This window comes from Bubalus bubalis, chromosome 5 (genome assembly GCF_019923935.1).
Source record: "Bubalus bubalis isolate 160015118507 breed Murrah chromosome 5, NDDB_SH_1, whole genome shotgun sequence".
NCBI classification, from domain to species: Eukaryota; Metazoa; Chordata; class Mammalia; order Artiodactyla; family Bovidae; genus Bubalus; species Bubalus bubalis.
In genome coordinates this window covers 46,304,587-46,327,569 of record NC_059161.1, presented here as the reverse complement: position 1 = coordinate 46,327,569, position 22,983 = coordinate 46,304,587, and the positions used below count along the sequence as shown (strand labels likewise).

Sequence of the window (22,983 nt, the reverse complement as noted above, 5' to 3'; positions counted from 1 at the left end):
ACTTACTGGTCATTTGTATATCTTTTTAGAGAAATGTCTATCAAAGCCTCTGCCCATTTTTCAGTTAGATTGCTTGGGGTTTTGTTATTGAGTTGTAAGAGTTATTTATACAGTCTAGAATACAAGGATGTATATGATTTGCAAGTATTTTCTCCCATTCTGTAGATTGTCTTTTCATGTTTAATTACATTTTAGCATATATATTCTGGGAATGGAATATGGATTTTTTTAAACCAGGAATCTGATATGAAATAAAACCCTACTAAAGCAAAAATTTAATGAATATGCAAAACAAGGTACATGTAAATATAAGGTGTTTATTGATGTAAGAAGGAAATAGAGATTTCCTATAACCAAGGTGCCTCAAGAGCACTTGGTTGGTAAGAGATCATTGAGAGCTGAAACAAAGAAAAGTATCTGTATTTTCCTTCTCTTTGTATTTTGCTTTGGAAAAGAGGAGTACGAAGTGCAAGGGTCAGAAAATTAATCCAGGAATGATAAGAAAACAACAGTCTTCTCTCTAATTAAACAATCAGAACTAGTTAATTTCCTCTGCCAGATCAGAGAACACACAAGTTCTACCATGACCCCAGGGGCAGAAGTACTAATACAAATAGTCATGTGTTTCCTTAATAAACACAGCACCTGCTCTGCTCTAGGCATTGGGTTAGGAAATGAGAATGTAGGAAACAAGACAAGTACAAGTAAGGGTCTATTCACACATAGATGGAAATACCTAGAGTAAAGCAACTCCAACTAGGAGTAGAGGTTGGGGAGTCACACAGGACTCCAACACTTAGTAATCTAAGAAGCACTCTCACATTCCACAAATGTTTATTGAGCATGTCATACATGCTAAGCATGGCATGGTACAAGGCTCCAGAGACATAAAACCAAGCAGCTCACAAGCTAGCAGAGAATCACACAGACAAATGAAGGAAGTACAATGTAGCATGTGCTGGAATGAAACGGCACAAAGCAGGAATCTTAAATTGTATGCCAAGTACCTAGACTAGAACTGGTTGCATGGCTGGTATAAATACCTAGTAATATTTGATGAATGAGTGAAATCAGGTGCAGAAGAGGAACAGATCCAGACCAGGAGTAGGCCATTCTCTTATTTAAGCCTCAAAGGCAAATCATAATGAAAGATTTGTTACTGTTCTCACCCCACTGGAAACAGAGGCTCAGGAAGTGTAAGGGACATGCCCAGCCTGCTACAGGTTATAAATGCTGGAAGCCAGCACATCACCAGCATGTAAATGCTGCATCACCAAAGCACAGTATCCAAACTTATTAGACGATAGCCAATGAAAGAGACCAGTGACTCTGTGTCTAAATTTGTTCCTCCCTGAAACAAACATCCAGTTTTGGGAACATGCAAGAAGTTCAGGAAATTCCTAACTGAAGCAAAAATATGGGCATTTGGACACATTTCAGAGTTGACCTGGGCTCCTGTCTAGAGCTAAGATCTTTAGCTTCTTCATGGTAAGCTTTACCTCTTGGGTAAAGCAGACCCAACAGGCTGAGGGAATTAATTCATTTGAATATTCATTTATTAATGGAAATAGAAAAATGAGTAAAACACAGTTCCCAAAATCAAGATAGTAGCCATCTAGGCAAGGAGATGAGACAGGTGCAAGTGATTTTAAGTTTCAATATTCTAAATAATATAACAAATAAATCACATTATGGGAAGACAGAAAAAGGAGAAGTAGCTTCTGGGTGACAATATAAAAATGTTTCAGGACTTCCCTGGTGGTCCAGTGGTTAAGAGTCCACCTGCCAATGCAGAGACACAGGTTCAATCCCTGGTCCAGGAAGATCCCACATGCTTTGGGGCGACTAAGCCTCTGTACCACAACTACTGAAGCCTGAGAGCCCTAGAGCCTGTGCTCCCCAGCAAGAGAAGCCACCATAATGAGACGCTCAAGCGCTGAAACTAGAGAGTAGCCCTAGCTCGCCGCACCTAGAGAAAGTCTATGCACAGCAGCAAAGAGCCCGCACAGCCAAAAATAAAGTTTTTTGTGTTTGTTTTTTTTTTTTATTTCATGGAGGAGATGGTATTTGAACTTGAACTTAGAGAAAGTATAGGACTCTGATAGATAAAGATAGGGAAACACTTCAGCCAGAGGGACTGGCCAGAGCAAATACGTGGAGGCAGACAAGGTGAGAGCAGGGCCATGGACTGACGATTATCTTAGTTTGGGGTGCAGAAGGCATGATAGCGTGCAAATGAGGAAGACAGAAACGGGAGAGCCAGGTTACAGAGGCCGTGCTTACATCTGCCCCAGTGAGATCAGGCTGAATTCCAAGAAACCAGGGCTCCTGAGAGAGACACACGTTTGTTGTTTGTCTTGTAAGCATCGTGGAGACAGGGAGATGAGTTCAGAAGATACATAAAAGTGGTGCCCAGCAATCAGCACCAGTGCTTGAATGAGGGAAACGGCCATCTGGAGTAAGAGGGAAGGACAACACGAGAGACGCTGCAGAAGCCCACACCGTCTGTCTTAGTGACGGATGAGGCGTCTGCATGTGTGCGTGCTGTGGGAAGTGTAGGACTAGCGTTGGATTTTGTTTGTTTTTTAATTTATGTTTTATTGTTTTGTTTTGGGCTTTTTTGTTCTGGTTTCTCTCCTTTAGCATTTGTTTTTTGTTTTTTAATACTTAGAAGTTCATCCTCATTCCAAAAGAAAAGTGATTTAAATCCAAAACTTATTCTGATACTCATTGGCCAGGACAACATTCTGAGTAAGGGTGCCTGGTAGGTGTGGCCCTTCAACGTGCCCCTTCCTCAGCCCCTCCTCAGCTGTGCATCCAGTCCAATAGCATCATCTTTCCTCTGTCTAAGCTGGGATAGGGAGATTCCCACCAGCACAGGGTGGGGAGTTGTTCCCAAGCATTCATGAGGGGCCCTGACCACCATAGCTGGCAGAACCCAGTTCTGCCATGCCAGGAATCTTCCAGAAACCATTTGTTTGGCCTCTGATACTAAACAGAGGAGCCTGGCAGACTACAGCCCATGGAGTTGCAAAAGAGTCAGACACGAAACACCTAAGCACTCATTGCATTGTTTGTGTTCCTTCGTTTGGTGTCTTGCTTGTCAGAGTAATGCAGGAACTACAGAAATGCTCCTTCCAGTCTTGTCCAGTGGGAGGCCAGTAAAAAAAACCAAAGTACATCTTTTCCTTTCTACAATGAAAAAAGTGAAAATGAAAGTCACTCAGTCACGTCTGACTCTTTGTGACCCCATGGACTATACAGTTCTCAGAATTCTCCTGGACAGAATACTGGAGTAGGTAGCTGTTCCCTTCTCCAGGGGATCTTCCCAACCCAGGGACCCAACCTAGGTCTCCCACATTGCAGGCAGGTTCTTTACCAGCTGAACCACAAGGGAAACCCAAGAATACTGGAGTAGGTAGCCTATCCCTTCTCCAGCAAATTTTCCTGACCCAGGAATTGAACTGGAGTCTGCTACAATGCAGGTGGATTCTTTACCAACTGACCTACCAGGGAATCCCTCCTTTCTATAATAACTTTATCTAAAAAAATCATACTTCTGTAAGATGGAAACCACTTTGAGCAACATAAGAAAAATATCTCAAGTATAATTTGCCTCTTTGTTCATTTTTCTCAAGTCCCTGTCTCTGCTTATGAGCTTGGCATCTTAATAAGTCACTTGGTTTTTCCTCTAGAATTACTGATGATCCTTTCTCCACAATCAGCCCTCCTCTTCCTCACTTGATGAAAAAATAGGAGAAAAGGAAAAACAAAACAAGATTTTTAGACCATATGTCTTGAACATCTTTACGGCCACCTTACCTTTCAAGTGAAATGACTTCTAGCATAAATAGCTTGCTGTATGTGTGTATATATATATATATATATATATATATATATATATATATATACTCTGTGTGTGTGTGTATACATACTATGCATGGTAATATCTAAGAAAATTAACTGTGTATGATATGAGTGTGTGCCAGAGTCGCATAAGTTTAGAACTGGAGAACTTCTGTAAAGATAAAACATGTGTGTATTGAAAACGAGAATTTCCTCCCAAAACCAATTTAAAGGACAGATTTGAGACTCTTTCCACCACACTTTGGTTTCTACTTGCTTGAACTTTGATAGGACTGCAAATGTATTTGTCTAATCTCATAAAGAACTGGAAAGTAGACTTGCAAAAATTGGCTAAAAGCCAAGATTCATTAAAAAAAAAATGTTTTTTAAATAACAACAAAAAAAGAGAAAACCCCAGATGTCAAAATCTAATACTCTGAAAGTTTGTATTTTGTGTCTTCACAGAATTCTCCCAAACTCTTTTGCCCTAAAAACAGAAGCTTTGACATAGACGCCATCTACAGTGTAATAGATGATGCCAAACAATATGTGTACATTGCAGTCACGGACTACCTGCCTATCTCCAGCACAAGCACCAAAAGGTCAGTGAGTGTGTACTTAGAACCTGGGCTCCAGGGCAAGGCACAAAACTGAGAACCACAGGAAAAAACATCCTGAACACTGGGATGCTCTCAAGTCACAGAAGGTTGCACGTTCACATCTCAGTGTATATTTGCAGCTCACCCAGAATGCCTCCCTCAGTCCGTTTTAAGGACTCAGGGTCTCATCCCATAAATTACTACCTCAGTAATTTACATTATAAGCATGATTGAAGATTGGGTTGTGATTTGAAAATTATTTGGAAAAGTAAAATAAATTAAAAATTATTAGAAAAACATTTTTTTAAGTTATCAGTTGACATGTGCCTGAAGGGCATACCGAAACTAAGTAGGTCTGCCAAGATTTTCTTTAAAAGAGGCATCACTTTGTTGTACTCATGTCGGTCTTCCTTAAATGCTAAATTTTCATACTGTCTTTTTCACTTACAGGAGAAGCAAACTTAAAATATGTATGTTCTCAGTCAATCCATCCATCTGTAAGAGGAACATAGCATTTTAAAATTTAGAGTATTTTTAATATTCATCACTGTGCAAGTGTGGAAATACTTGGAATAAACAGGAGCAGAATTTATGCCCCTAAATCATTGCGTGCATAAATGCATCCCTAGGACCCAAGTATTTCCCACTTTTGCTTTCTTGCTGGGAATGCAGAGTTTGGGTGCTTGTAAATGTTTTGAATAATCCAGTTAACCCAGGAAAAATTTCCAAAGTGCACATTTCTAGGAGTACAACCTGACACCTTTTAAATTTGGAAAATTACAATTTCAAATTAACTATTTTGCTGAGGTTAAGTAATTTCATGTGCCCTATATTGCTTGAATATTGCTCATATTGCCAACCTCACATATGCATAATATATAATTTCTTTATGCAAATGACTTTAAGATTGCAAAAGATGTGTTTCTCCCAGAAAGTGATTACCCCTATGATGGTCAAAAAGGATTTTAGGCTGCAAGATACACATTATTAAAACACTTTTGCTTAAAATATTGTGCACCCTTTGAACATTCATGGATTTTTTTCCCCACATACTTTCATTTTTTCAATCCCTCCATTTCATGTTTTGCCCATTTAGTGTTTATTTGATTTTAGATTTGTTTTAGACTTCAGCGTCTCTTTGGGAAGAATTTGAAGCAATAGATTTTGCCTGATTTTACAATTATTCCAAAGGAGAATAAGGTTAAGTTTATGACTTATTAGGTTGGGATAATAATTTCATAGGATTGACATAACCTTCATTTCATGAAGTTCCTTCAAACAAACAAAATTAAGATCCTTCGTAGCCAAGGGGGAAGGCATTAGCATGGATAATCTAAAATATCTTGGAAATATAATGAGGAAAGAGATTGTGCACCAGCCACAGAGCAATGCAGAGTCCAAGAGGGGGTCTCTCAATGGGAAAGATTTGCATTTTTTTTCGCAAATGAAGAAGGTAGAGAAGGAAAAAAGTGAAAGTCAAGGATCCCATTCTTTGAGACTCCTTGGACAGAGTTGCTTGAGTTTTCCAACCAAGCATATTGGAGTGGGTTGCCATTCCCTCTCAAGGGGGTCTTCCCTATCCAGGGATCGAAGCTAAGTCTCCTGCGTTGCAGACAGAATCTTTACCATCGGAGCCACCAGGGAAGGCTCCAGGGAGAAGATGAAGCTATTCTCAGGAAGGAATGACTAACCAAATGCAGCTGCAGAGGGCCAAGAAAACAGCTAAGGGAGAAGGAGAAGGATACCTTATCCGCTGAATTAGAGGGAAGGGGATAAGGATGTGTGTGCCATCAGGGTAGAAAGTTGAGGAGAACCATGACCAAGACCCCCAATTTTGTGAATGAAAGAAAGAACAAGTTTCTCTAGGGTGGGGTAACAGAATAATTACAAAAGATACAGGAGGTGGAACTAACCCAATACAAGGATAGAGGTTGATAGATGGTATTGAGGACCCTGAAGGTTGAGATGACTTTTTCCAGTAGTCCTCAGCTTTATGACTATAGAAATACATGAAAGGAATAACTGCACTGATCTAGGATTTAGATTCTGCAAAAAGACAAGGGAAGGGAGAGGAGCAACTATCCTTCAGGTAATCAGAACTGAAACTAGGCTGTCAGGGAAAGGAGACCAGGAGGAGCTGATGCATCAGGAAAGAGTAGAGGGATCTTAGATCTGGGGCCCACACAGGTGAAAAGTGAACATGGTAGTTTCTTAGTCATCTCTGACTCTTTGTGACCCCATGGACTATAGCCCACCAGGCTTTTCTGTCCATGGGATTTCCCAAGCAAGAATACTGGAGTGGGTTGCCATTTCCTTTTTCCAGGGGATCTTCCTGACCCAGGGATCGAACCCAGGTCTCCTGCATTGCAGGCAGATTCTTTAGCATCTAAGCCACGAGGGGAGCCCACACAGGTGAAAGGGCAGGTACAGATAACAGAGTGAAAGAACTTGAAGGACAGGAGTCTGGGGTCAGATATAAAGAGGAGACCTTTGGAGGTAAAATTATTACTCACAGGCTAAGGTTTTGAATAATATATCATTATTCTAAATAATGAATTGGCCTAGAATTAAGCAAAGATTTGTATGAATAAACAGAAGGTCTACAAATTACAGGATTAAAGACAGAGCAATTTGAGATTTGTCTTTAACATGGGAAAGCTTATTGTTTTTGGTTTTTAACATGAGGACTAAGTTACAGTTCCGAAAGAAGCACTGTGTGTGCTGGGGGGAGCAGAGGCTGGCACCTAAATCAAGTGGACAGGTTGTGGTGGAAAATACACAGCAGGACTTTAGCAGAAGCTGTGGCCTAGGAAAGAGTCCAGATTTAGTTGAAGTAAAAAGTTAAGAATTCAGGGAAAAGGATAAACCTACAGGGGAAACTGTTTGCCTGATGAAGGGTTCCAAGGTCCCAGAGTAGTGGAGGGGCTTGGCAAGGAGAGACCAAGAAAGTTTGGAAATAAGAGTGTGGGAAGCTTGGATAACCAGAGCAAGATCTCATTTGGGGGGCACTTTTCAAAGAAGAGAGGTTTAAGAAGCATTTAAAGATGACAGAGTGCTCAAGGATCCTAACTGGAATTCTTATGGAAAGTTGATTCTTCTTACACATTTGAACTGAGATCCAAGTAAAGTTGGAGGTGTGTGAGGGTGGCATGTGGTAGTAGTCAGTATGCCTGTGCCCTCAGCCCACACAACCTGAGGCCCTGATAGGAAACCTCATTTTAGGTAGGATTGTACCTGCCTAAAGCACCATTTCTCAATGTTCTAACCCAGGAGACCAGCATTTTATCAACATATCCTCAAGGTTATTTATATTATAGATTAGAGGCTGATTTAATCTATAATATAAATGATCAAGTAATGATTCAGTTAATGTCAGTGCTCTCTGTAGTCTAGTAAATTTCTTTCCCCAAAGTAACTGATTTTCTTTATCTATACGGATATTATTTCTACAGTATTTATATTATAGATTAGAGGCTGATCTAATCTATAATACAAATGATCACATAGTGACCAAGTTAATATCAATGTTCTCTGTAGTCTAATAAATTTCTTTCTCCAAACTAACTAATTTTCTTTTATTTTATCTTTATGGATATTATTTCTACAAGACTTATAAATTAGAGGCTGATTTAATCTGTAATATAAATGATCACATAATGATCAAGTTAATGTCAATGTTCTCTGCAGTCTAGTAATTTTTTTTTCCTCCAAAACAAACTAATTTTATTTTATCTGTATGAATATTATTTCTACAGGACTTACTGGCCAGACTTGGACGGGAAAATCAGAGAAGCATTAGTTCTGCGGAGCGTCAAAGTTAGACTCCTTATAAGCTTCTGGAAGGAAACTGACCCCCTCACATTTAACTTTATTTCATCTCTTAAAGCTATTTGCACTGAAATAGCCAACTGCAGTTTGAAAGTTGTAAGTATTGTATTGACTGAGCTATTAAAATCTAATTTTCTTCATGCATCTGTAAAAGCTATAAGCATACACATGTGCTTCCAATCGGAACTAGGACAACAGTCTTTGAGAGTGAAAAATACCTCATAAAGTAGGTTGAGTAGTTTTTCAAGATAATTATCAGATCAGATCAGATCAGTCGCTCAGTCATGTCCGACTCTTTGCGACCCCATGAATTGCAGCACACCAGGCCTCCCTGTCCATCACCAACTCCCGGAGTTCACCCAGACTCACGTCCATCGAGTCAGTAGCCATCCAGCCATCTCATCCTCTGGCATCCCCTTCTCCTCCTGCCCCCAATCCCTCCCATCATCAGAGTCTTTTCCAATGAGTCAACTCTTCCCATGAGGTGGCCAAAGTACTGGAGTTTCAGCTTTAGCATCATTCCTTCCAAAGAACACCCAGGGCTGATCTCCTTCAGAATGGACTGGTTGGATCTCCTTGCAGTCCAAGGGACTCTCAAGAGTCTTCTCCAACACCACAGTTCAAAAGTATCAATTCTTCAGCACTCAGCCTTCTTCACAGTCCAACTCGCACATCCATACATGACCACAGGAAAAACCATAGCCTTGACTAGACGGACCTTTGTTGGCAAAGTATCTCCCCCCCAAAAAGGAGACTAGAACCCAAGTTTCCTGGTACCAGCCTAGCCCTCTTTATCCACACTTTCAGTTGCATCCTCTCCATTTTGTTTGAACTTCCTCCTTCATCTACTGTTCTTATTTGTAAGACAGTGAGCAGCAGAGCCTTGGAACATGCACCAGCGCAGACTTCCCCAGCCTGGGATCCTGTCCTTGTTCCAGGTCCCTCGGGCCATGTGCTGATCCATCTCTGCATCCTGTGAGGGAGGCAGGGTTGAGGATTCATACGACTCTAAATGTGCTAGCTCTCTAGCTCATCTTTAACTCTCCTCTGGTCCACACATGTAGCATCCTTATCCTCCCCTCAGGGCCCTTGTACATGCTCTTTCCTCTCCTACAGCACTCTTCTCCATGCTTTACCTGATTCATGCCCACTAATCCTTTAGATCTCAGCTTTCCCCAACCCCCACTGTGGACATTCAACAAATGTATACTGAGACCTCTTCTAAGTGATAAAGTTTTGCACCATGCATGAAGCATTCAGGGACCCAGATGACACAGGCTCCACTGTCAACTTTGATACATGGCTTCCAAGACTGCCTTGAGCCTCAATACCCCAAAGCCAGTCAGAGGAAGAGAAATATTGGAGGAGTGCCCAGGAGGCCCTTAAAGGGAAAGTCACCCAGTCGTGTCTGACTCTTTGTGACCCCATGGACTATACAGTCCATGGAATTCTCCAGGTCAGAATACTGCAATGGGTAGCCTTTCCCTTCTCCAGAGGATCTTCCCAATCCAGGGATCAAACCCAGGTCTCCCACAGTGCAGGCAGATTATTTACCAGCTGAGCCACAAGGCAAGCCCTATGAATTAGGCCTAGAGGAGGTGAAATCCCTGTAGCCTTCATTCTCTGAAGGACAGACAGTCTCTCCATGCTCAGCAAGGCCCCAGATGTCAAAGCATCAGAATATAGAAAATAAGACAAAGGTAATACAAGCAGAGGCAGAGGAGAGTACCTGGGGCCTATGGCACACGATGCATTTGCTCCTATGTCCTCTCTCGACTTCCTCTCAGAACAACTCAGCTGTCTCCACCAACCCCTTTCCTGACCCCACAGCACACCTGCCACTGAGGCACTGTCAGCTGAAATCTCTGGCATGAAATGTTAAGGATTCTTATTCAAGTCTTACAAGAAATTGCAAGGAAAGTAGAATCCATCATTTTTAACCTCTACAGTATTTACTCAGCTTCATCTTTTTGAACACTCATGGTCACATTACTTGAATAAAGCAAGCATTAATAGTTTCCTGCTGAACATTTTTTAAAACAGAGACTTCAATCTCTGTATAAGCCAGGCCATGCATTTCTAAGCATCAAGATAAGTGTGGATGAGAAAGAATCTTATGGCCCCAATGCCAAGACCACAAACGGATGAAGAGCTTTTCTAACAAAAGTGAAAGTTGGGATCTTGCACATAGCATGTCTTCAGGAGCTTTGGAGCACTGAAAAAGCAGATAGCCTGGTAATCCTCATCCTTAGAGGAGTATACACCCTCACCCCTGGCTTTGTGAGTTTGTATCCATGAGGTGGCTCTTGGAAAGAGATAGCACTCACCAAGCTTTCCTAGTTAAATGAAGGTTTTTTAAATGAATTAACAAGTCACTTTTGAAATGTCTTTGCTGTCACCTACAGCATGTTAGATGTCTAAAAATATGTCAGTGAATACAATATGATCTCTGATGTCATCTTCAGTTCAGTTCAGTTCAGTCACTCAGTCATGTCCGATTCTTTGCGACCCCATGAATCACAGCATGCCAGGCCTCCCTGTCCATCACCAAGTCCCGGAGTTCACTCAGAGTCACGTCCATCGAGTCAGTGATGCCATCCAGCCATCTCATCCTCCGTCGTCCCCTTCTCCTCCTGCCCCCAATCTCTCCCAGCATCAGAGTCTTTTCCAATGAGTCAACTCTTCACATGAGGTGGCCAAAGTACTGGAGTTTCAGCTTTAGCATCATTCCTTCCAAAGAACACCCAGGGCTGATCTCCTTCAGAATGGACCCTTGCAGTCCAAGGGACTCTCAAGAGTCTTCTCCAACACCACAGTTCAAAAGCATCAATTCTTCAGCGCTCATCCTTCTTCACAGTCCAACTCTCACATCCATACATGACCACAGGAAAAACCATAGCCTTGACTAGATGGACCTTTGTTGGCAAAGTAATGTCTCTGCTTTTGAATATGCTATCTAGGTTGGTAACTTTCCTTCCAAGGAGTAAGTGTCTTTAATTTAATGGCTGCAGTCACCATCTGCAGTGATTTTGGAGCCCAGAAAAATAAAGTCTGACACTGTTTCCACCATTTCCCCATCTATTTCCCATGAAGCGATGGGACTGGATGCCATGATCTTCGTTTTCTGAATGTTGAGCTTTAAGCCAACTTTTTTACTCTCCACTTTCACTTTCATCAAGAGGCTTTTTAGTTCCTCTTCACTCTCTGCCATAGTCCCCCAGAAAGATCTGTTTTCCCTCTTTTGGGTCATTGTCAACTCTCTGGAGGAAATGGGCTCTCAGTCAAGCCTCAAGCTGTGATGCCATCACTGACTTAAATTAGGTTGCATAATTTATTGTTTCTCAAATTTGTCTTGATTCTATAGTAATATCTTCCTCAGAAGGAACAAGCCTATTGTACAGACAGGTGTTGTGATAGAAAATCCAAGCAGAATGACTGCTGGCTGTTAATTAGTTTCGTGTGACCACACAAGTGTAAAACCATGACATAAGAGCATTCACAGGTTATTAAGTCCATCTGAAGAGTCCACCAAGGCTATATGTGAACCCATCAAATCTGACACATATTTTGCAGAAGATAGGAACTGAGGAAATAGGGTGATCCAGGCTACATTGCCTGTGATCATGGTAATATGGCAGTAGGAGAACCTTCCTCTGGAATGTGCAATAGAAAATTCTTAGGTGGTAGATTTAGACCTGTGTACCATTGATCTCAAGGGTTCTACCAAAAAACAAAACAAAACAAAACAAAATAGATTAGTATTTTCAGGGCTGGAAGGGACCTTAGAGATCGCTTAGCTTATCATGCCTTTCTCAATCTGTGTGTATGTGTGCAGGCTCAGTCATGTCCAACTCTTCGTGACCCCCATGGATTGTAGCCCACCAGGGTCCTCTGTCCATGGGATTTTCCAGGCAAAAAATGGGAACATCCAACTCTCATTATTTCCCCAAACCAAATTTTGACACTTACAGTTTTGAAACTATAATGATATCTCCATTTTCAGGTATCATCTCGTGTTTTCTCTCTGCCTCTTCTTTCCTTCAAACACACATGATTCTACAACTGTAAGACATTCTGGAAAGATTCCATGCAGTTTTGAAAATGTTCAACGTTTTTCAATGTGGAGGAGACCCGAGGTCCTAACCTTAATGGTGTCTTCTGTGAACTCAGTCACAGTTTAAGCCTCATCTGAGCACTTGCCCATTTCAGCAGGTTCCTGAAGCCACTCCTAATGTCATTCACCTGTCTTAGCACCCCCATCCCCATTCCAGCTGAACTAGAGTGCTGCTTTTGGATCACATTAGAATTGAAATTCAGGACTTGAAGGTGTGATTTTTTTTTTTTTTTTTAGTTGCTTATTAAAGGAGTTTGTAGACGGAGGTGTTTAGATGGAAACTATTTGTTCTTTGGGCAAAACCTTTTTTTGACCTTTGGAAATCCTCAGTCAATTCAGCTAGTCATTGACATGGGCCTGCTGCTTCTTATAAGATATGCAGCATGTAGGAAATCAGTTCATTGACATGCTTGACAGAAAGCACCCTGAGGCATGGTTAAAATGTCAGTGCACCCTGATGAATAAGATGATAAGAATTAAACAACTTCTGGCCTTCTCCCTGTTGAAAGAATGAATTTTATGTTCATTTTATTGCTTAAAAGTGTTAATTACAGACCTGGATGAGCATGTTCATTTTCGCTCTTGTTGCCTATATGGATTTGAGACCAAAAATAGCTTCAGCTATATGAAGTAACAAGATTGCAGTTTTAATAACTCAGTATGAGGTCTATTGCTGATCTTTGGATAAGAAACCTTTTTGTGTTTGAACAAAACCAAAAATGTTCTCTATATTCACCTGTTTATTTATATATTTATTGTCTTACAGAAATTCTTTGATCTGGAAAGAGAGAATGCTTGCATTACAAAAGAACAAAGGAATCACACCTTCCCTAGATTAAATCGCAACAAGTATATGGTGACGGATGGCGCAGCTTATATTGGTAGGTGTCAGGGCTGTGAGGTTCCTCAGGGGATCATGCAGGTTAGTGGTAACCCAGCTGAACTCTGGTGTACCCCATGGTGAGGAAGCCCCTGCCAGTGAATGAGAGGCCCCAAGGTCAGGAAACAAGAGAGTGAGGGCAAAGAGCTTTTCAACCAAACATCTCACCTGTGGCTTGGTTCATAGACCAGGAGACCATATAGGATGTCTTCTCATAAGTGTTTTGCAGAAATTCCATGGTCCATTTGTCTTATTTTGTGCTTGGTCACTCAGTTGTGTCCAACTCATTGTGACCCCATGGACTGTAGTCTACCAGGCTCCTGTGTCCATGGGATTCTCCAGGTAAGAATACTGGAGTGGGTTGCCATGCTCTTCTCCAGCGGATCTTCCCCACCCAGAAAATGAACTGGGGTCTCTTGTATTGCAGGCAGATTCTTTACCAGCTTAACTACCAGGAAAGCCCTATAGGCGGGAAATTCGACGGTTAATCAAAGACCAGTCCTGGCACTAGAATGAACCCAGAGCTCATTTCCTACCACAGCCAGTCTGTCATGAGTAATGGGGAAGCCGACCATTAAAATTTGATGTCCAAATGAACACTGTCTGTGCAATAATCCTACGCCTGCCAATTTTTAAAGCTAACTTTGGACAATTTACTTAAGCTCTCTAAAACTCAGTTCTCTCATCTGTAAAAGGGGGTTGACTAGTTTCTGCTTCATAGGATGGTGTTTAATTAGGATAATATGTACAAAGCACCTTGCACAATTACAGCACCTAACACATAGATAATACTTGATTCATGTTAGCTATTATTATTAAGGTAATAAAGCTCCAGACACAGAAACAATATGTTATTGGTTTATTATTTACTAAGGGATCAAATCTATTCTACTTTCCCATGGCGTGTATGGGTCCAGGGTAACCTTTTTACTCATTCTGTCACAGGCAGGGTGGAAGTTATTATCTATAAAATGAAGGGGCATAGATCACAAAATAGCTGGATGGCTTTTACAATGTCCAAATGAAGTAGCAGAGTCAAAGCAGAAAAGAAAAGCACAGGTGTGGAATAAAGGAATATGAAATTTGCATTATTTTTTCCAAATTTAGTCAGTAAATAGAAAATATGCCCTTTTAACTTTGTAAAGCACCTTACTTTCTTTGATTCTCTTAGCAACTTTGTCAATAGGGAAGGCAGTTTTAATCACCTACAGTTTAGAAATAAGGAAATTGGGCCATAAAATATGAAATGAATTGAACATACAGATGTAAGGGGGAAGATTTTAGAGCTAAGTTTCAAATGCCAGGCATCCAGACCCCTCACCCCCTATAGCCCTTCAGAAGTCACTGTCGTCGGCCCCTGGAGACACTACCTCCTGTGTCAGTGTAGAGATGATCTGTCTTTTCCCATTTGGAATAGTTGTGTGTCTTATTAGTAGAATAGAGTATTGAAATTTTTTAAAATGTATGTCATTCCGGTTCTAGAATATGAGAACATTGTTTTGTTCATGTTGTCCCTCTCAGTGACACAAGGTGTGATAATTTAGATTTTCTCATGTTCATCAATGCATGGAAAATAGAATGAAATGAGCTTCTTTTTAAACAAGTGACAAAAGCAGACTCAAATGTGTTTAGTCCAAAGTGGGAACCTCTGGTTCAATATTGGGAAACAGGAAACACAGGGATGGATTAAGTTTTGGGCACAGTGGGATATTAAAACTCAAATCTGAATATTTTACCTGCAGAGTTTACTTAAAGTAAATTGTTGTACGCACGCTCAGCAGTGACATGTGCTTATATCCAAATACTCTTTATAATGAATTAAGAAAGTGAGTTGGAGTCAGACAAATCTCTGATTTCAAGCCCTGACACAAGATAGAAGATGATAGAATCACACAGTCTCTCTGAGTCTCTGCAAAGCCTCTATTTCCTTATCTTTAAATAAGGGGGATAATAACACCCACCCTTTGGTGGTGGTGTGAGGATTGAATGAGATAATATATGAAAAGTTCCCAACACTGTCACTGCTCTGTCTACCACATTCTTAGCAAAGACTGATTCCTGACTCTCTCCCTTGTTTCCCTATAAGGCGTTTTTAAAATAGACTTTGGTTTTTGTTTCAAGTTTAGGTTCACAGCAAAACTATGCAGAAGGCACAGAGGTTTCCTGTGTGCCCCATCCCTGCACGTGCAGTGTCCCCGTGGCCAGCACCCCTCACCAGAGTGCTGCGTTTGTCACAACTGATGAACTCACACATGCTCATCATTTACATTAGGGCTCTCTCTTTGTGCTGTACATTCTGTGGCTTTCAACAAGTTATAAAGACATGCATCTGCCATTATAGGATTATATAGAGTACTTTCGCTGCCCTAAAATCCTATGTGCTCCACCTATTCATTTCTACCCCATCCTGGCAACCACTGATTTCTTTTTTTTTTAACTATCTTCATAGTGTTGTCTTTTTCAAAATATATAGTTGCAATCATATAGTGTGTAGCCTTTTACGATTGGCTTCTTTCACGTAGTGATATGCATTTAAGGTGCTTCCATGTCATTTCATGGCTTGATAACTCATTTCTTTTTACTGCTGAATAATATTCCATTTTATGTTACCTTCTCTGGAGAAGGGAATGGCAACCCACTCCAGTATTCTTGCCTGGAGAATCCCATGGACAGAGGAGCCTGGTGGGCTATAGTCCATAGGGTCGCAAAGAGTTGGACATGACTGAGCGACTTCACACACACACACACACACACACAGATTTTACACTTAGGTATGATCACTTTTTGAGTTACATTTTGTGAAGGGTATAAGATCTGAGTCTAGACTTTTTTTTACATGTGGCTGTCCAGTTCTTCTAACATCATTTGTTGAAAACACTGTTTTTGCTCTATTGTATTGCCTTTGCTCCTTCATCATGATTGGTTGACTCTATTTATGGGGGTGTATTTTGTGGTTCTTTATTATAATACATTTTTAAATGAGTACATTTTACACATAGCATCTTCAGTTAAGTTCAGTTCAGTTGCTCAGTCATGTCTGATTCTTTGTGACCCCATGAACCGCAGCACACCAGGCCTCCCTGTCCATCACCAACTCCCGGAGTCCACCCAAACCCATGTCCATGAAGTCGGTGATGCCATCCAACCATCTCATCCTCTGTCGTCCCCTTCTCCTCCTGCCCTCAATCTTTCCCAGCATCAGGGTCTTTTCAAATGAGTCAGTTCTTCTCATCAGGAGGCCAAAGTATTCAAGTTTCAGCTTCAACATCTGTCCTACCAATAAACACTCAGGACTGATCTCCTTTAGGATGGAATGGTTGGATCTCCTTGCAGTCCAAGGGACTCTCAAGGGTCTTCTCCAATATACCACATAGCATCTTAGCAAAATTTTAATTCCCTAGAATGAGGCATAGTTCTAATATAAAAATGCTTAAAGAGCATAAAGAGGGAAAATTCATTGATAATTTAAATAATTATCAGCATATTCTGAAAATCTCTTAGAAGTCACTCAAATACCTGCTGAGAATGCTGAATAAAGAAAAATCCACACAAGACCTTGTATGGAATTATAGTTCCATTAAATGCTCTGAAGGCTTACAGAAGACTCCCCAGACAGTATCATATCTCTACTTTAAATTCTCCAGAGTATATTTGAGTCAAGCTTGGCAAAGTTGTTTGAAAGATTTTGATTATTTACATATTATATCCTGTGAGTTCATTTGCACCCTCACAGGGTATTCCTGAGGGTAGTTCCCCAACTCTCTTGGCATTTGGGGCCTCAGTATGCATTCTAGAAGCTGAAATGGCAGTCTCAAAAACAGCTGGGTAAAACAGCTTCCAAACTGAAAAATTACTGAAGCATGTATGTGATTTTGAGGTTTAACCCAGCCATCAGGAAATGAAAGGTAGGAAAACAATCACCTAGTGTAGGAATGCCCCGTAGACCTTTAGGGCTGTGATTCCTGAGAACAGACTAATTAAAACTCTTGAGAATCAATAAAGATGCAGAATCTTGGCTCCATCCTTTGTATTAAAGGAAAAAAGCTGAATTTTGCAGAATAAGACTTCAAAGTCTTGTCACTTCTCTCCCATCATCTTGCCCCGCTCCATGTTGCCCCCAAAGCATATGCATGTTTCTTTCAGACAGTGAGATATGCAAATGAATGGAGCAGAGATCTCAGTGTGGCCTGATGCACCAACCCTGGGAGCTGATGGAGTCTAGGGCGAAGAGCACAGTTAGCACAAAGCAAGTACGCCTTTCAAATCAGAGGTGACATGAAACAGAAGTTAAGTGTGGGCTGTGGAGTCAGACCTGGCTTTTGAACGTCAACTGTGGAATTTTTTCACTTCCACCTTGGACAGATTACTAAACTTTTCTGTGCCTTAATTTACTTATAAATACAGTGAAGTTAATATTGTCACCTCACAGGACTGCAGTGAATATCAAATGAGATAATGTTGCTGCTGCTGCTGCTGCTAAGTCACTTCAGTCGTGTCCGACTCTGTGCGACCCCAAAGATGGCAGCCCACCAGGCTCCCCCATCCCTGGGATTCTCCAGGCAAGAACACTGGAAATTACTGCCCTTGATCTAATGCCTGGCACTTAAGTCATAAGATGAGATTTTAGTGTCTTCTCAAGAAGTCTTTGAAAAGTGTGCAAGAATGCTAGAGTCTCGTTTATAGAATGACTAGAAGGTGCCATCTCCCAACAGGTTCCAGAATAACTCTAAGCCTAGAGTAGCTACTGATCCTCTGCTTAGAGGCTGAGGCCTATGTTTACCTAGCCTGAGCATTTGCACAAAAGTTAAGCCCCTGAGCATGGTCTGAGAGCACATGGTCCAAAACACACCAACAGCGAAGGGAGTCCCTGTGCAGACCCTAACACAGTCTTATAAACCATTCGGCAAGGAGCTTGCTAATTTAGAACAATATAATTGAGTCAAAGTTGTGTCTTTTTGGAGAAGGAAATGGCAACCCACTCCACTACTCATGCCTGGAAAATTCCATGGGCTACAATCCATGGGGTCGCAAAGAGTCAGACACAAATGAGCGACTTCACTTTCATTTCTATGTCTTTTTTAAAAAATATTCATTTATTTATTTTTGGCTGCGCTGGGTCTTCATTGCTACACACGGGCTTTGTCTAGTTGTGGAGAGTGGGGGCTAACCTCTAGCTGTGGTGTGTGGGCTTCTCATTGCAGTGGCTTCTCTTGTTGTGGAGCCTGGGCTCTTGGGCATGTAGGCATTGGTAATTACTGCAGGGGGACTCAGTAGCTGTAGCCCACAGGCTTAGTTGCCCCATGGCATGTGGGATCTTCCCAGACCAGGGATTAAACCAGTGTCCCTTGCATTGCAAGGCAGATTCTTAACCACTAGACCACTAAGGAAGCCCCCAAAGTTATGTCTATCATGAAGCTATTGAAAGCATCATTGTAGTGTTTGTGTGGGGTGGGGTGAGATATTGAGAGAGAGAGAGAGGAATTTCTTCTCCATGCTGATAATATTTGATTTAGAGGAATAAACTTAAGGAGTCAAATGGAGGAGGAAGGAATCACCTTCCAGTATTCCAGGCAGCGCCATACAGAAAAGGGAGTTGATATGTGAACGAGCTCCAGGTAGTAGGGGAGGGGCCAAAGAATGAGAACTATAGAGGAACAGATATTGACTCTCACTATGGGTGTCCCTTCTCCCAGAAGCTTCTCCCACAGATGGCTGCAGGGCCTTAGGTCAAGAACACCCAGGGACCATGATCTCAACATCTTTCAACCAATGCTCCTGCAAGATGCCTGAGAAGCCACTGAGGAAAAGGAAAGTCAACCTGTGTATTTAAAAGCCTTCAGTTCACTTATGGAACCAGCTCTGAACCAAAGAGGACAGTGGTAATTTGTGAAATAACTTTGTCAGTCTTGACATGGCTAAATTTGTATTGGTGAGAATGATGCTTTGTTTATGGTATTGAAGATAGCTTATGGAGTCTAGCAGACCTGGACAGACCATTTAACTATGTGAAGTTGGGCAAATTTATTCACCTCTTTGAGCCTTCAAACTGTGGTACTGGAGAAGACTCTTCAGAGTCCCTTGGACTACAAGGAGATCAAATCAGTTGATGCTAAAGAAAACCAACCCTGAATATTCATTGGAAGGACTGAGAGTAAAGCTGAAGTTCTAATACTTTAGCCACCTGATGCAAAGAGCTGACTCACTGGAAAAGACCCTGATGCTGGGAAAGATTGAAGGCAACCGGAGAAGAGGAGCAGCAGAGGATGAGATGGTTAGACAGCATCGTCAACTCAACGGACATGAATTTGAGCAAAGTCTGGGAGATAGTGAAGGACAGAGAAGCCTGGTGTGCTGCAGTCCATGGGGTCACAAAGAGTCAGACACAACTGAGTTACTTTCATTTTCAGCTACTTTCAGCTTCTTTCAAGATTAGTCTTTTGACTTCCTAATCCCAGTACCTCAGAATATGACTTTATTTGGAGACAGGGTCCTTACAGAGGATATCAAGTTAAGGTGAGGTTCATTAGGGTGGTTTTTCATCCAGTTTGACTGGTGTCCTTATGCAAGAGGAAAATTTGGACACAGAGATATGTGCAGAAGGGAGACAATGTAAGGAGATACAGGGAGGAGATGGCCATCTACAAGCCAAGGAGAGAGGCCTGGAACAGACCCTGCTTTCACAGCCTTCAAAAGGAACCAACCTGCCAATACTTTGACCTTGAACTTTCAGCCTCCAGAACTGTGGACATTTAGCCTCTGGTCTGTTCTACTTTGTTACAGCAGACCTAGTAAATTAATACACCAGCTATACCAGCAGTCACTCTGGGGCACCTGCTGTTGCAGCAACCTCTCTGATTCCTGGGCTGAGAAGCCTGATTCTGGGACTGGGAATTGACTCACAGCCCAGGCAAGGAGTGTTTTGTGTGTGTGGTTAAAAACTGGTTCTCCTTCTCTGGCCTCAACTTTTTCTTTGATGTGAAAGCTTCTGAGCATTGTAATTAGCGCCTCTCATTTGTACATATGGATTAGATGTGTCTCTTTGAGAAGGGAGGAAATGTTCACAGGATGTTTAAGTGTATTTCTATATATTTTAAATGTTGTTGTATTTAGTGTACCTTGTGAATGTCAATAAGAAATAACATTACCCAAAAAAAGAACATCAAATTTCCTGTTTCCAGTTTCAAGTTGAGCAAAGCTGAAGAAAATGCCAAAATAATATGCAAATATTAATGTTCCATATGTAAGCCTTCTTGGATTTTTTTATGAGCTGTCAACACAATTCAGTCTCCCTGTCACTATTCCCGGGTGTTTCTTGTTTGTTTGTGTTTTGTTTTTTTAATAGAATCTTCTTTCTATTTCTTTAAATGGAGAATATTCCCCGGTGGAATATTAACTCTTCACCTTCATTTCCTTTGTCTTTTGCAGGAAATTTTGACTGGGTGGGGAATGACTTCACCCAGAATGCTGGCACAGGCCTCGTTATCAACCAAGCAGACGTGAGGAACAACACAAGCATCATTAAGCAACTCAAGGATGTGTTTGAGAGGGACTGGTACTCGCCCTATGCCAGAACCTTGCAGCCCACCAAGCAACCCAACTGCTCGAGCCTCTTCAGACTCAGACTCCCCTCAAACAAAACTGCCATGTACAACGCAAGTGGGAAGGACCCCTAGAGTGTGTAGTCTGAATGAACAAACTTACGGGACATCTTGTATTTCACATTTATATATATATATATATATATGTATACAAAAACAAAGACTTGAGGAGAGAAAAACAATTTAATATGTCTTTTTTAGGGGAAAAGCACACACAAAAATATTCTCTGAACGACATGTAATAACTAACAATATCTTAGCCGCGTGTACACTAAACTTAAGACTTTTGTATTTGTTACTTCTGACAGAGAATGTCATTTTGGCTTGGAGGTTAGTTTTTACGTTTGCATACAAATTTTAAGACTTTGATGCCTCTTCCTTTCTAGTTTTAGAACTTTTTCTGCTGACCACCTGGTCCGTTCTTAAGAAGCTCAGCATGAGGTAAGATCTTTAACACCATTCTGAGAACTGCTGACGTAGAGGAGCATGTGGATTTTGTCCGAGAGAAGGAACTGATCAAGCCAAGTATTTGTCCTTGGAAACCATTTCCAAGACCTCTATAGTCATGTAAGCATGAACAGCTTACATCTCATGCTCATCTTCAACACACTTGAAAAATACCCTTTTTGCCTCCTTCTGCATTTTTTCCAATACCATGGCTTTTATTTTCTGTCATTTTCTCTTCTCACAAAATATTATATAGCACCCCTATATTCACCTAAACATTAGTTCCAAGTATGATTGTATCTTTTGAAAATGTATGAATTGTTCAGAATGAATGCAAAATGTAAAAAGCAGTCTTTAATTTTCACCTTTCAACTGCACTTTTCCCTACCAAATTGATATTTTAAAACCACAGCCAACAATGTGTATCCTTTCTCTCAAGCTCAGAAAAATTATGTAGCCACCTGCTAATATCCAGCAAGCTATTCAGTCTGCATTATAAGAATAAAGTAGTTTTTCACATTTTTGGTTAGTTTATGGTGTTTAAAAGTAGATTTTAATTTCTTTATAATCCTTTGCTGTTAAGAGTATGCCAGCAAACATTTATAGAGCTATTTAATATATCTTCTGCTATTTAATATACCAAATGCTTTTCAGAGAAATGCAATTTAAATACTGTGCTTAACATATTTTACTAAGAAACAAAAATATTGGATTATTGTTCTAGTATGTCCTTGTATTGTTGTTTTATATCTATACAATGTGTGCGCTCAGTCGTGTCCAACTCTGTTCAAGCCCATGGACTGTAGCCTACCAGGCTCCTCTGTCCATGGAATTTTCCAGGCAAGAATACTGGAGTGGGTTGCCATTTCCTACTGCAGGGGATTTTCCTGATTCAGGGATCGAACCCATGCCTCTTGCATCTCCTGCATTGGCAGGCTGATTCTTCACCACTCCGCCACCTGGGAAGCCCATAACTATATGATATATAAGCCTATACTAATGGAGACTGTTGCACTAGAGATAGGCTGGCCTAATCAGAGCCCAGAGCAGGTGCCCTTCAGGACGTCTAGCCTTAATGTCGCTCCTGACCCTCCCCAGCCTGGGAACAGAGTCCTGCACTTCTTGGTCTTGGGTTTCTATTGATAATGTAGGGACATGAATAATCACCTACCTCGCAAAGATGTTGTCACGGTAGAAAATGTTTTTAACTTGTTTTGAAATCAAAAGAACCTATATAAATGCTAAGCATTATAAAGTATAATGTTTGTGGTATCCTGATGTAATCAATAACAGGTTCTCCCAGAAAACCCACAAGAGAAAACAAATCCACAGCTTCCAGTTACAAATATGGGTGAACACAGCAACGCAAAAGCCCTGCCGGAGATCTGGATTGTCATCATTCTGGTGGAATGTTTTGTCAGATCACTTTGGCATAAATAACATCAACATTAAACTAGACTGTGTGCTTGGAATTCTTTAGGACTAGCCTCTGCTTGTGCTTTTAGAGCAAGAAAAAGCAATCTCTCTCTCTTTTTTTATTTCTAGAGGCTTGATTCTAATAGGTCAGAAAAAGTGATGTAAGAACTCATAAATCTTGTCCATTGGGTTTACTTGGTGGAAAATGGCCATTGTTGGTCATCTAGTGATCACATAACTTCCTTTCTTGTTTCC

At 41.0% G+C, this 22,983-nt stretch overlaps 1 protein-coding gene across 2 annotated transcripts in view; it reads left to right on the top strand.

The window, feature by feature from the left end:
* The window catches only part of PLD5 (phospholipase D family member 5), a 415,978-nt gene extending 393,210 nt beyond the window's left edge, over positions 1-22,768 (top strand). For both annotated transcript variants that reach the window (XM_025286004.3, XM_025286005.3), the window contains 4 exons: positions 4,312-4,448; positions 8,201-8,369; positions 13,154-13,268; positions 20,693-22,768. In XM_025286004.3, coding sequence (XP_025141789.1) covers positions 4,312-4,448; positions 8,201-8,369; positions 13,154-13,268; positions 20,693-20,940 — 669 coding nt within the window. In that variant the 3' untranslated portion in view covers positions 20,941-22,768. The remainder of the gene's footprint in view (positions 1-4,311; positions 4,449-8,200; positions 8,370-13,153; positions 13,269-20,692) is intronic.
* The last annotated feature ends 215 nt before the right edge of the window (positions 22,769-22,983 follow it).